Below are 13,107 nucleotides of genomic sequence, written 5' to 3'. Positions count from 1 at the left end.
CACAGACATATACATACATACATAATTTTTTATCAAAAATAATGGTTTTAGGGGTGTGAATGAGCAGAGCCAACATGAAAATCAAGGTACTCAACTTTGTCTCAAATAATATCCATTTAACTTAAGCTCTGCTCAAATGATTTCTCAAGTTTGAGCTAAGCTCAGTTTGATTTGTTTGTAGAATGAAGTTGATATTATGCTTGATATATTGGTCTCTTCTCCTTCATTAAATGAGTTCGAGATTGAATTTGGTTCAATCTAAAATACAAGCATATAAAATTTAGAGGACTGAGGCAGTTTCGTCCTTCACCTACCCTCATGGTCGGTCCTGAAACCGAATGTACCGAAAATCAAGCTTCACTTGTTTTTCTAACAAGCCAAGGCCCAACCCAAAGTTCAACCCCACAAGTCACAACAACAACTCCGGCCCAATATCATAATGGAGCGAATTGGGCCATAAACGAGGGAAAAAAGTATTCGTCGTTTTTGGCATCTGAAATTCTGAACTCTTTGCGAGGAAGAGAGCTGTGGAAATTTCAGAGATCGTAGATCAGCGAAGAAGAGGTGCATAGAATTCGAAGAGAAAACACATTCTGAGAGAGAAAGAGAGAGAGAGAGAGAGGGAAGAGAGAGAAATATGTTGCCGACAACGTCGAGAGGGCGGTCTTCGTCCTCTACATCTCGGACGACGAATCCCATGTTCATTCAGTACCTTCGACGAATAATCAAGGTACTATCTTTCTCTCACGTTCTCTTTATCGACCTTTTGGATCTGATCTGCCTACTAATATGATTTAATTTTGAAATTAAGCATTTCATAATTCGTGGATCGGATCTAATTCGACGAATAATGTAGTAAAAATTCTCAATTCTAGAAGACCTAGTGTTTTTCATTGCTCTGGAATCTGGGTGTGCAACCACAATTTCAATACCAATAGGTTTTTAGGTGGGTTCAGGTTTGCTTTGAGGTCGTTAGGTAGGTGCTTATTCTGAATTATTCCTATATAGCTTTGCAATCAAATTTTTGGGTTGTGAGTGAGCTTTATGAACCTCATTTTGAAATCCCTTCTTGAGAAGTTTTTCATTCCAGTGAAGTTGAAGAACATCACATTTTTAGATGGGGAAGTCTATTCTATGAAAATAAGGTGCATTTGAGCTAATTTCGTTCCGTAGAGAGATAGAAATGGGTTCAAATAGGATAACTATGACATTTTTTTTTTGAAAGAGATGTTGAGATAAACTCTGTTTATGTCAAGAGTTTGAACACTTATTTTGTTTTGTAAGAAAAAAGGGAGGCGAAGAGCTTAGGGATGGGATTTGAACCACTTAGCCTAGCGGGGCAGTTTAGAACTTCTCGCAAAGCTTTTGGAGAAAGGCTAAAATGGGTTGATGGAAAATTTGTTTCTCAAACTCATAATGCTGCTTAAATTTTGGATCCAGTGCTAATGAGTTCCTGGATTCTAGCTTGAGATTGGGGTTTGTGCTGTTGCTATGCTTGGATTCTTCTTGGGAGTTAAGTTGGCATCTTTGGGGTTGAACGGTTGAACCCTTAAATAATCATTCTATAAAATGCAAAAAGAGTGCCACAAAAAGAGGAAAGTTATACATGAAGGAGTCATTGAAATAAATATCAAGCTTAGAAGCTCAACCAAAGATGAAAAAGCTAGAGAGTATGTTTTAGAATGTAGAACCCAGCCTCTAAGTATTTGCTTAGTGCTCACTTACAAAAGTGACAAACATATAATATTGGTAGATATTGCAAAATGGCTTTAAAGTGAAGAAGTAAGAGAACTAAGGAAAAGGTGTTTTCAACCATAATGGGTTGACAGCAATAATATAGAGATTACGGACTTTCGGATCGATTTGAATCAAGAGGTAGAGTTTTGGATAAAGGGGCTGATAGCCCGAACTAATCAGTTTCTATTTTATTTGAGCTAGGGGGTGGGAAATATTAGGAGCCCTTGTGTATTTCCTTTTAAGTTAATCTTACTTTGAGCCTTGCACCCAGATGCAACCCAGATGCCTTGATGTAAATTTTTAGTCATTAGGCATCTCGCTTGGAATCCAATTTTCTAAGATTATATACTTACAAATTCACTACTGTGATATCATTTTCATATACTGCGAAGCAATTTCTTGGATGTTATGCAAATTGAACATTGAGAAAAATATAATCATGTTAATTGGGATTTTTAATGCCATCTATGGCATAGCAAAGTGTTGCGTAGAAGTCTTAAATGTGGGGTTTTCAGAAATCAGCACATCTATGGTTTTTTTTGTTGCCTTTACTCAACTCTTTTGAATTTTTTTTAAACTGTTGGTTCTTGAAGCTAGAATGTTCGCATCATTAACAAGTTAGAAGACTACTTCCAGTTCATTATTATTTTGATTATGTATGCTTGCTTTATCTTGCATCATTAACAACTTTTGTTGGTTTATTATAGTGGCAACAAATGGATATTGAATATACTTTTTGGCAAATGCTTCACCTATGCACCTCACCAAAAGTTGTGTAAGTATTCACTTCTCTGGATCATTAGCATCCACATTTTGTTGTTTTGTTGTTGCTGCTGTCATTTTGATATTAAATAGTCACGGTTGTATACACACACACACACACACACACACATATATATAAAGATTATTACAGTCACCCTTTTTAAGGAGGTGAAACTATTTTCTACTTATTATTTATTTCTTTCCAAGATGATTCAGAGTGTTTTGAATTTGTTATATCCTGATCTAATATCAAATTTTTCATTTTGCATGTGGAACTGTATGACTGATGCAGCTATCAGCACACTAAGTATCACAAGCGTAAGTCCTCTCTCTGTGAAGAAGAAGCAGATGTTCATTTAATATCTTTCTTTATTTTCACTTTTATTTTATTACTTAGTTGGCATTTGCTAAATTTGTTGGTTTAATTCAGTGCTTGCGGACTCATTAGATGTCAAAGTAGGAAAATATTGCTGCTACACCTGATGCAATTGAAAATTTGTGTACTTTCTTTTTTGGTCTCAGAAACAAAGAATCAATGGGCACGTGACGATCCTGCTTTTGTTGTGATCTGCAGCCTTCTACTTGCAGTTGCAACTCTGGCTTATTGTGCTGCGTAAGTTTACTGTTTTCTTGCTTGCTGGGGGTTAGATATGATAAAGAAATGAATATGGTAACAGTTATATTGATTTGGAAAAATGGTCACAGTTGTGTTGATTTGAAATATCCAATATGAAACCTATGATTTCTCATCTTCTAGCTGAGGGAGATCCTTCCAAGCATTTCTCTTGTTAGAGGACTTCCGAAAATTTAAAGTTGTCAATATTAATTGATGAACAATAATAATATGCTGTACAAGTAAAAGCTGCATTTTGGATATACTAGCTTCATCAAAATTTGGTAATCTCTTGGCTCAAAAGTTCTAGCCTAGTTGGGTAGTTCATCTTTATCATCAGACTGTTCAATGAGTTCTGTGACAAATCCTTTATTGACTTTTATCTTATCTTGCTTATTTCAGGTACGACCATAGTGCTGCACATGCTGTTTTTGTAGTTATTTCAGTTTTGCTTTTCCATTTTTTGTTCATTGGAATGCTTCTGGCTACATTTTGTTGGTAAGCACACCAGTTCTGGCCAACACTAATGTGATACTTGTGTTCTCTCTCTCTCTCTCTCTCTCTCTCTCTCTCTCTCTCAGACTGCAGTGACTTCTTATTCAGTCTGCGTTTGTTCACCAAAAAACTGCAGGAAAAATAAATTCTACGAAAACCCAATTTTCTGGGTGCCTTTTTACCCAATTTCCTAAATGAAGTAAGCTGTTTTTCCTGAAAGTAGGAAAAAAAAACATTGTTCTGTAGCTATAGTCTAGTGATGAGATACCAGCTTCAGGTTTCCGAATCATTTAATAGTTTTGTAAAAGGCTTCTATATAAGGCAGTAGTGAGTACAAAATGGACTACTCTAAAGACAAAAAACATGCTAGTTGTGGGTGATGTGAGGGAAATGCTGATGATCTGATATATCGATATTTGCAAATCTGGGTCTTTTGTAAATAACAAGTTGCAGGTAATGATGTGTACTTATCATTTAATCATTAAAAACTCTATGAAGGAAAAATATATGGTAAAATATTTGCCCTTTTATATATTGTTTCATGTACTTGTATGTCTGGGGAAGGCGATGGACTCCAGATAGAGGTGTAATTGCAGTGGTGGGTTTTCAGATGAATATATGGGTTGGCCATCTGCTGAAAATTCCAGCCTTAATAAATTTAGTTCTTTTTTTTTTTTTTTTAGGTTAAAAAATTTAGTTCTCAATCTTCTTTTTTGACTGTTTCAACTCATGGAAAGTTTGTATCCTTATTTATACTGGGTAGACTCCTTACTGTATTGAACACCATATAATGGAAAAGTCCATTTTCCAATGTCCTTGCAGGTTCCTTACTAATTCTTACCTTCGGGAAGAGGCTCCAAACAGTCATGTTGTTGAGCAACGTGTTGAATGGCAAGTCTATTTTCTTTCACTTCCCACTTTAATATGATTCTTACATAAAATTCAACCTAATTTGTTAAAAAAAAAAAATCATCTTAGTTTGTCTTGATCCTTTATCATCAAAATGTACATTCATATGTATGTTGTGGTTGAGTCTCCCAGAATTGGTATTTAGTGTTCAATGTTATATAAATGTATTTCTAATTTCTATTTCTTTCCTCGTGTAATTTACTATCTTACATTCTGACTGATTACTTTGTGGTGATTGATGCATATTTATTTGGTCAATAGGCTTTACGCGTTTGATGTGCACTGCAACTCTTTCTTCCCGATGTTTGTTATGCTTTACGGTAATTAATACAAGCATGTGTTTTCCTTTATATATTATCCATTCTCAAATCTCAGATGATGTGACATAATGTTTCTGATGTCTTCGTTCTGCAGTGATACATTATTTTCTGTCACCTCTTTTGGTAGCTCATGGTTTCATTCCTGTATTGCTATCAAATTTGCTCTTAATGGTGGCCACTTCATACTATCATTATCTCAACTTTTTAGGTTATGATGGTAAGCTAAGTGGAAACCCAAGTGCACTGAATTTGCTATCTTAAATGTCTGTTAAGAACTGAAGATTAGTTGACAATCCAAGTGGTTATGATGGTAATATTGATTACGTGTCTTATTCTTGCAGTACTGCCCTTTCTGGAGAGGACCACTTTCTTCCTATATCCAATTAGTGTTGTCATTGTCCTCTCTCCTATCTGTAAGTGTCGCATGAAACTCTTGGATTTGATTTTGCTTTGCATTCCATTACGGCTTATGTTGAAACTGTTCATTTTCCACTTCTGCAGTGATTTTGAGTGGCTTCAATCCTTCAAGATACTTTATGAACATGTACTTTAGTCAACGGTTATGATTTAATTGGGGCAAACATTTAAGATAGCACACATTTTAAGGTTGGGGTACTAATTCAAAGACCACATCAACTGGAGAAGGCATTGACGGATTCTTGATTGTCTCTACGATATGATTAGTGACAGGAGGTCACATGGGAAGAAGCTTCTGTCGCTTTCTTAGTAAGAATTTTACCACTGTGAATGGAAATTGGAAACAACGAAGATAGGGCATCGAGTGTTTTTTAGAGATTCTGAATATTGATCCGAGAGATGTATGGAACACTATGATTTGTCTCCATGTCAAATCTGTGCTTTGCAATTATATAAATTTTTGAAAATTACAGTAGGCTTCTTTTGAAGATTCTGTTCTAATTGTACCAAGATGATTTGGAGTCAATTGAATAGGCCCGGTCTCGGCATGCATGGTACTTACTGTTCCTTCCTCATCTTTTGCTCCCGCTGAGTGTTGTGTTTTACATGTATGGTGAATGAGCGAATGGAGAGGGTTGAAACCAAGTTCCAAAAGCTTGATCTCATTTAACAACATTTGTTCAAGATCAACTCTGCTGCATCACTGTGAATTGACTGTTTTTTTTTATATGCCGGCCAGGGCCCTCCACTAAATTTAACTCTCGGAAAAGATTCTCCCTTTTCCTCTCTCCTCACTTCTGGTTTTACTATTTATCAGTGTTGGTGGTCAAGCACAGAAACATGGATATATAGAGTACAAATATGTATGTGCTGGTAAGAAGGGATTAGAATTCATCACACTTATCTGAAGGGTTGGATGTGGTTATATATTTCTCCACCCTAGAAAACCCTTGAAACCCACTTAAAATCAAGTCATTTGTAAAGCATGTAAAGCTAAAGAAAAAGATTGCTTTTCCTGGGGATCACTTCTTATATGGTCAGAGTTTGATCGTGACCTTAGAAGTGAGCTCGATTCTTTCGGATGTAGTCATTTAAAATCTTGTAATTGACTCACATTTTTCATACTTATAACAGTTATAAGATAATAAGATATATTCTTATATCAAAAGATCTAAACTCTAGACACTTTAACCTCATCTAAATGCAAGTTATAAGTTGAAATTTGGTCCAAATTCAATGCTCAATTAATCCCTGGAGGTTGCCAAACTTACGATACCTTAATCGACAAACCACTTAGATAATAACTATAGTCAGTTAACTTAATCAAGGTCTACCTCTTAATGAAACGCTTTATCTGTTCTTAATCAATGATTTGGGCAATTGGGCATGTTTGTCTTTTGATCAATACCTTAACCACTAAGGTACTGTTTGTAAAAAAGGTGGTGTGCAAAATTATTGTAAGAAAAAGGAAGAGAATTTGAACCACAATCTGGGTCCGCTTTGGTTTATGCTTTACTGCGTACAACTGTACAAGTAAGGAAAGAAGACATAATGAATGTTAAAAAAACAGTCTTTACTCTTTTTAAGAGCGAAAAAATCGTTAAATATGTTTTCTTTGAGGACTGAGGAGGGCCCACTGCCACGCCTAATATGTTTTTGGGGTGCGATTTCAAGCTCTGGGGGACGCCGTTGACTTTCTTCAACTCTCTTTCGGCAGCACTCCTAATTGAAGTATCCCCAATTTCAAAGCAAGGTTGTTGAACAACATTGACATTTGGCAATGAACCACGCACTTTGGTGACTATATATATATATATATATATATTATATTACATGGGAAGATAGAACCTGGTGATCATGGAGTGGATTAGTAGGAAGCCAACAAAATCTTAGTTTACAAGGTAGAAACTATAAAGATTTGGGGATCAAAGTGGGACTAGTGACCCCTTCCTAACTAAACCCACGAATCATCATAGAGTATATATTTAATTCTTAGCAACTTTTAGCTCTAATATTTCTTGCTTGGAAGAAAAACAAGATTGCAACATCGAGCCTAATATTATATAGTGAACTAGTGGCAACCCCAATTTAGAGTTAAACTATTGAATCAAAGCCATTAAACGAAAACGAAAGGGAGACAAGAAGCATAAGGAAAAGACATTGTACTAAGTTTTGGTTAGTTTTGATCATGAGAAGTAATAAAAATGAAAGAGAAGAAGCAAGAACAACTTGAGAGAAAAAAAAAATGCTTGAAGAAATCTCTAGCTTAGATTTATGAAATCGTACACTAAAGCACACAGCTTTATACAGCAAAACAGAAAATTACAATACTAACCAACTAACAGACTTTCTAACACAGCCTCAACTAAAGTTTTGGTTACAAACTAATTCATTTAAGTGATGAACCAACAGAATAAAGCTAGCTGGATACTCAACATGTTTTATGGAGAAAATGAAAGAAGAATAAAGAGAATAAATTATAGTTTTGGTAATTAATTTTTATTTCAATATGAGTTTCTCCAACTACCGTACCTATATTAATCCTAACCGTGTATTACACATCTAAAGTTTTTATTTTATTTTTTAATCAAAGGCAAAGAGCCCATTTTATTACAAATCTAAAGTTTTATGTATCGTTGTTCTTTCGCTCAAACATCCTAACAAATATAATACATGTTTAAATTTAAAAGTTAAGTAAAAATAAGTAGTAGGTATCATTAATCCAAAATTAAAAAAGTATCAAATAATTGAAATTTAAAATCTAATGTGAAGAGAAAACGGTTACATACAATAATTTTTCTTATTGAATAAAAAAATTAATTTTCTCTAATATTATTTTATTTCGATTTATGTAAGAAACAAATAAGGAAATTTGGTAGGTTCCTTTCTTTCTATTTCAATGCTGCTTAACCAAATTTGTGTATGAGGCTGCGAGTGGATCCAATGGAATTAATGAATTATACCAACCTTTGGGCGGTTTCTTGTCTTTTCCTTATATAGATTTGAAATTTAAAGTGGAATGAAAGTTAAATTACAAGATGAGAACTGCAATTTTTCTGAATTTTTCCAAAAATAAATCACCTATATTTGATTTTTGTTTTTCATTTTCATCACAAATAGGAGTTTCATTAGTTGAAATTGTGCAATTTTTACCACATCGCTCTCATATATAGAATTGAGTTTTGTTTCTTGATGAATATGAGACATTATAAGATTCACATTAATCACAGATGCAGAATTTTGAAAATACAAGATCATATCTATTTTTAAGGTAAGTGTAAAACACAGAAACCGAAATTATTTTTTTCCCAAAAAGCCCATTCCTACCAATTCAAGCCCATCCATATACATAAGTTGCCAATGTGAACGTAGACAAGTGAACAAGTGATGGTAGCGTTAGACACAGTAGAAAAATGACTAGGCAAAGTAGAAAATGTGTTGCGACAACATGACGCAATTCTCAACTAAGATTTGGTATCTTTCACCGTCATCGACACCAAATACAGTGGCCCCATCACCCCAATCACAATGCACCACATCACGAATGAAGGAATGAAAACAAAACAAACATCAAATTATATGAACATCTCAGCATCTTTTTTTTCCTCATTTATTTTTTAATAATTTTTCTTAAAAAAGAAAACAGAGTCCTCAATGAAGATAGAATTCTATGATTTTTCCTTCTATTGTTGATTAAGATTGCTGCCGGCAACATCCACGACGAACCGGTACCTAACATCGTTCTTCTCCAACCTTTCAAAGGCTTTGTTGATGTAATCCATCTTAACCACTTCAATCATTGATGTTATTTCTTTCTCTTTGCAAAATTCAAGCATCTCCTCCATCTCCTTCATGCTCCCCACAAAGCTCCCTGTGATTGTCTTCCTCCCTACACATGATTGCACAACATAGAAAGTCAAATATCTGATAGGCAACCGTTAAACTTTTAAAGCTTAAACCCATCAAAACGAGTGAATAATATATATCAAACTAACACTCTTTCTTTCATCACCTATAATATCATTTTCCATGGGAAGAAGCAAATTACAAGTACAACCTAATCCTTCATATTTATAATAAACAAACAGAATGTGGGTTGAAAGTTTCGAACAACTTTGATAACATGTTACACAATTATTGAAGTTTAAAAACTTTAAATGTTTGAGAAATGGGTCAGTAGTGTAAATACAAGTTCAACACATCCGAGGGAGAAAGGAATTCTTTAAAAGCTAGATAGAGCAAGAAACAGAACATCCATTGTCCAAATCCACTAACCCAGAAAAAAAAAAAAAAAAAGGATTAATTATCAATTTCAGTGGCAAATTTGCAACAAAAAGAGAGATAGTGATACAAGTGGGGCTCACCAAGCATGACCAAGGGGGAGATAAATTGTAGAGGGGTGTTGATAACACCCATTATGATCAATTTCCCATCAAGCTTCAGCAAAGATAGGTAAGGCTCAAGGGGGTGGTTCACAGGCACAGTGTCAATAATGTAATCCAGTGAGTCAGCAGCCTCTTGCATTTTAGTGGTATCTGAGCTGATCAAGTACTCATCAGCCCCAATATGCTCCAAAGCCTCCTCTTTCTTCTTATCTGAAGAGCTTATAACTGTGACATGGTGTCCCATGGCCTTTGCTATCTTCACCCCCATGTGTCCCACACCTCCAAGCCCCAATATTGCTCCCCTTAGCCCACTCCCATCGAGACCAAAGTGCTTCAGTGGGCTGTACACCGTCACTCCCGCGCACAGCAGCGGCCCCACCTGCTCCGGCACCATCCCGTCCGGTATCTTCACCACAAACCTTAACCAAAAAATAAAAAAACCCATTAAAAAATCTACCTAAATTACTAGACACTCTCAGTCTGACATGTTATGTTGTCACCGTCAATCTCAACCATAATGAGGTGAAATTTTATTTAAATGCGTCAATCAGATTGACAGTATGACAACTTATCGTAGATAATGGTTATTACTTTTGATCGGCGACAAGGGCACCGGCGAATCCTCCATGGGTGGGATTGCCATCGGAGTAAACATCATTGTATGCCCAGATTTTCTTGTTGCAGTATTGCTCATTCTCTGTCTTGCATGGGTTGCAGTTTCTGCAGCAGCCTACAAGGAGGCCAACTCCAACCACATCTCCTGCTTTGAACTTGGTCACATCTGATCCCACCTCCACCACCTCACCAACCACTTCATGCCTGTTTGATAGTAGTCACAAACATATAAGGGAAATGAAATAAAGAAGAAGAAGAAGAGGAATTAGTGGGTTTAGAAATGGAATTGAATGGAAGAGAAAAGATGGGGAAGTCTGTACCCAGCAACCATGGGAAAGTTTGACTGGCCAAGATCATTTTTGATCTGGTGAAGATCAGAGTGGCAAATTCCACAGAAGAGAACTTTTATGTAAACATCTTCTGGGCCTGTGTTTCTGCAATGATTTTGATTTAACATAGGATTACAATTAATGAAAGATTTGACTAAGAAAAAAAAAACACACACACACAAATACACAGAAAGAGGGAGAAACCCAAGGGCTTATAATTTCAATGGCAGAGAGCATTTACATCGAATTTAAGTTTAGAGTTCGACTCTCGTCTAGTCTTTTAAGATTTTAAAATCTACTTTGTAACACAGAAAATTAAGGGAGGGAGATAAGATTACCTAAGAGTGTAGGTGTAGGGTGAGAGGATCCCAGATGAGTCTCTTGCAGCCCATCCTGTTGTTGTTCTTTCCAAAAGGCTACCCATTTTTTCTTTTCCTCCTGTGAGTGTGTGAAAGAGAGAAGAGTTGGTGTTTGTTCTTGGGAAGAGAATGAGAAAGGCAAGCATATAAATACAGGGGTGGCATAGACAGAAGAAAATCCATAGCAAACTCAGAAAATGGACACCTCAGCAGTGGGTAGGGCTGTGGTAGGTGAACTCTGCATTGGGTTAAAATCCTCTACTTTTCATTTTCAGACGTAGAAACCTATTCACTAAATAATGCATGTTATATAATCACACTTTTAACCATTAAATATTAACGATTTACCTTTTCACTACCAGAGTTCTCTAAATTCAACACCATAAATGAAAATTTTGTATAAAGCTGTTAGCAGTGCTGAATGACAAAACATTATTATAAATTAAGTTTAAATTTGGATATTTTCAGTTGTAGTTGGAGAAACCATTCTCTAAATAATGGGTCCCACGCCACACACAATTGTGATTTGTGTACCGGAGTTGGTGGAGTTGGGATTCCACTTGCATGATTGACTCTAACATAGGTTGCACAGGATTGGGTCGAAATGTTTGTGAACATTTGTTGCGTCATCTACATGTCACTGGCCAAACCCAAAAGACAAATATGCAGGAGTGATTGAATTAGCTGAGGTTAAGGTGATAAGCTAGCTTTTGATTAGGTTCCCATACTTTATTGGACCACTGTGAAAAAGAAGATAAGATAGGAATGAGAGCAATCATTTCTATAAAGACTATAATGTTGCACTGTTCTTAAGCAATTGCGTTATATTTGTTTTATCTTTCTTAAATCTTTTTGGAACATTTTAGGTTTACCTTTTGGTTTCACTTTACTATTCATAATAGTGTCGCTGTGTCACACAAGCATGCCAATCCAAAGTGGATAACCTACTCAAGTTCGGATTTGTTGCTGAGCGTTAAAACTTAAAATGTAAAGTGATGTGCTTATTTAGAGTAAAGTGGCCAGTTTACACCTTAAATTATTCAATTTTGTCAAAAATAAGATCAAAATCTATAAGAAAAGCATAGAAACCTTATGCCAATCCATACGAGCTTGAAAACTTAACACGCCAATTGAGGAGTGTGATTAGCCAATATGGTAGAGAGACATCACACGTCAATGTACGATATAGAGAATAACCGATCCAAAAACTGTCATATCTTGTGTCACAATAGTATTTCGTTTTTAATAAAGGTGAAATTCACTTTACAAGTAAATTTCACCTTAATTAAGAGGTGTAATACTAATGTGGTATGAATAGGTTTTTTTTTTTTTTTTTTTTGGTTTCAATTAAGAATTTATCAGATGCTAAAGTTTGGAAAAATAATATCTACTGTATCACATGCCAACATAGCTTTTGGCATTACTAAAATGACAGCCCCTTGAAGAAGACTGCATTTCCTTGTTTAGTGGTGCCTAATTTCTTAATCGTGCAAACATCAATTCTACTATCTGTGCAACTAAATTATATATGAAACCTTGTCGTTGGAATGGCAAACAAAATTAATTTTTGGATTCTTATGTCGACAACCTCAAAACCGGATGTTTAAAAAGATTATTTTATATGTAATTTAGTGATTAAGAGTATTTTGCTCATGCATCTGAAGTCTCAAGTTTAAATCTCTCATTCCCAATATCATTTGATTAAAAAGAAAAAAAATTCATCCTATATCTGAAAGTTAGAAGCCTGCATAATTTGTGGGATCTCAATCCATATATGAAATTAAAATAGAATACACAGATAATTGTGGGATCTCAACAATGCAGCATATACTGATAAAGAGATTAAAATAGAATAACAAGTTCAATCAATCACGTGGGTTCGGGTTGTTATGACATTTTTTTTTTCTTAAAAATTAAAGAAACTAGAGAAACCTTGCTAGCTACACCAGGCTCTACCACCATCCTAATTAACTAAGAAATTTTAGGAGCACTGAAACGAATTATGTCAGTCTTATATTGATTTTCTTCCAAGTTTTCTTTCTTTCTTTCTTTTAGTTTACCCCACATTGATTTTGACAATTCGTAAAGAAAAGGGCTTCAGAAATCTCATCAGGCCAGCCTTGCTCAACCACCCCCTCTCATTGTCATTACAGAAGAGGAATCCAA

The 13,107-nt window shown here is 35.3% G+C and overlaps 2 protein-coding genes across 2 annotated transcripts; one reads left to right on the top strand and one right to left on the bottom strand.

The window, feature by feature from the left end:
* The first annotated feature begins 499 nt into the window (after window positions 1-499).
* LOC147276676 (UNC-50 family protein) lies at window positions 500-5,723 on the top strand. The gene is made up of 10 exons (XM_086253821.1): window positions 500-730; window positions 2,445-2,512; window positions 2,792-2,817; window positions 3,022-3,112; window positions 3,515-3,610; window positions 4,430-4,498; window positions 4,778-4,836; window positions 4,931-5,053; window positions 5,178-5,249; window positions 5,338-5,723. Exons 1-10 carry the CDS (start codon window positions 638-640, stop codon window positions 5,400-5,402), a joined length of 762 nt encoding a protein of 253 aa, XP_086109947.1. The 5' UTR covers window positions 500-637; the 3' UTR covers window positions 5,403-5,723.
* A 3,075-nt stretch (window positions 5,724-8,798) lies between these two features.
* Window positions 8,799-11,075, bottom strand: LOC147276675 (putative cinnamyl alcohol dehydrogenase 1). Its single transcript, XM_086253145.1, has 5 exons — window positions 10,921-11,075; window positions 10,574-10,687; window positions 10,230-10,457; window positions 9,618-10,057; window positions 8,799-9,142 (listed from the first exon to the last, which is right to left on the bottom strand). The coding sequence occupies exons 1-5, from the start codon at window positions 11,004-11,006 to the stop codon at window positions 8,937-8,939; spliced, it is 1,074 nt and encodes a 357-aa protein (XP_086109271.1). The 5' UTR covers window positions 11,007-11,075; the 3' UTR covers window positions 8,799-8,936.
* Window positions 11,076-13,107: the final 2,032 nt, after the last annotated feature.

This window comes from Dryas octopetala, chromosome 8, assembly GCF_963921425.1.
Source record: "Dryas octopetala chromosome 8, drDryOcto1.1, whole genome shotgun sequence".
NCBI lineage: Eukaryota > Viridiplantae > Streptophyta > Magnoliopsida > Rosales > Rosaceae > Dryas > Dryas octopetala.
This window is presented reverse-complemented; position numbering and strand designations above follow the sequence as displayed.

Coding starts and splice junctions, on each gene's coding strand:
- LOC147276676 (XM_086253821.1), top strand. CDS start 638: ATGTTGCCGACAACGTCGAGAGGGCGGTCTTCGTCCTCTACATCTCGG. Junction 3,611..4,429: donor CTTCTGGCTACATTTTGTTG/GTAAGCACACCA, acceptor ATGTCCTTGCAG/GTTCCTTACTAATTCTTACC. Junction 5,054..5,177: donor CAACTTTTTAGGTTATGATG/GTAAGCTAAGTG, acceptor TTATTCTTGCAG/TACTGCCCTTTCTGGAGAGG.
- LOC147276675 (XM_086253145.1), bottom strand. CDS start 11,006: ATGGGTAGCCTTTTGGAAAGAACAACAACAGGATGGGCTGCAAGAGAC. Junction 10,058..10,229: donor GCCCTTGTCGCCGATCAAAA/GTAATAACCATT, acceptor TTTTTGGTTAAG/GTTTGTGGTGAAGATACCGG. Junction 9,143..9,617: donor CTCCCCCTTGGTCATGCTTG/GTGAGCCCCACT, acceptor AATCATGTGTAG/GGAGGAAGACAATCACAGGG.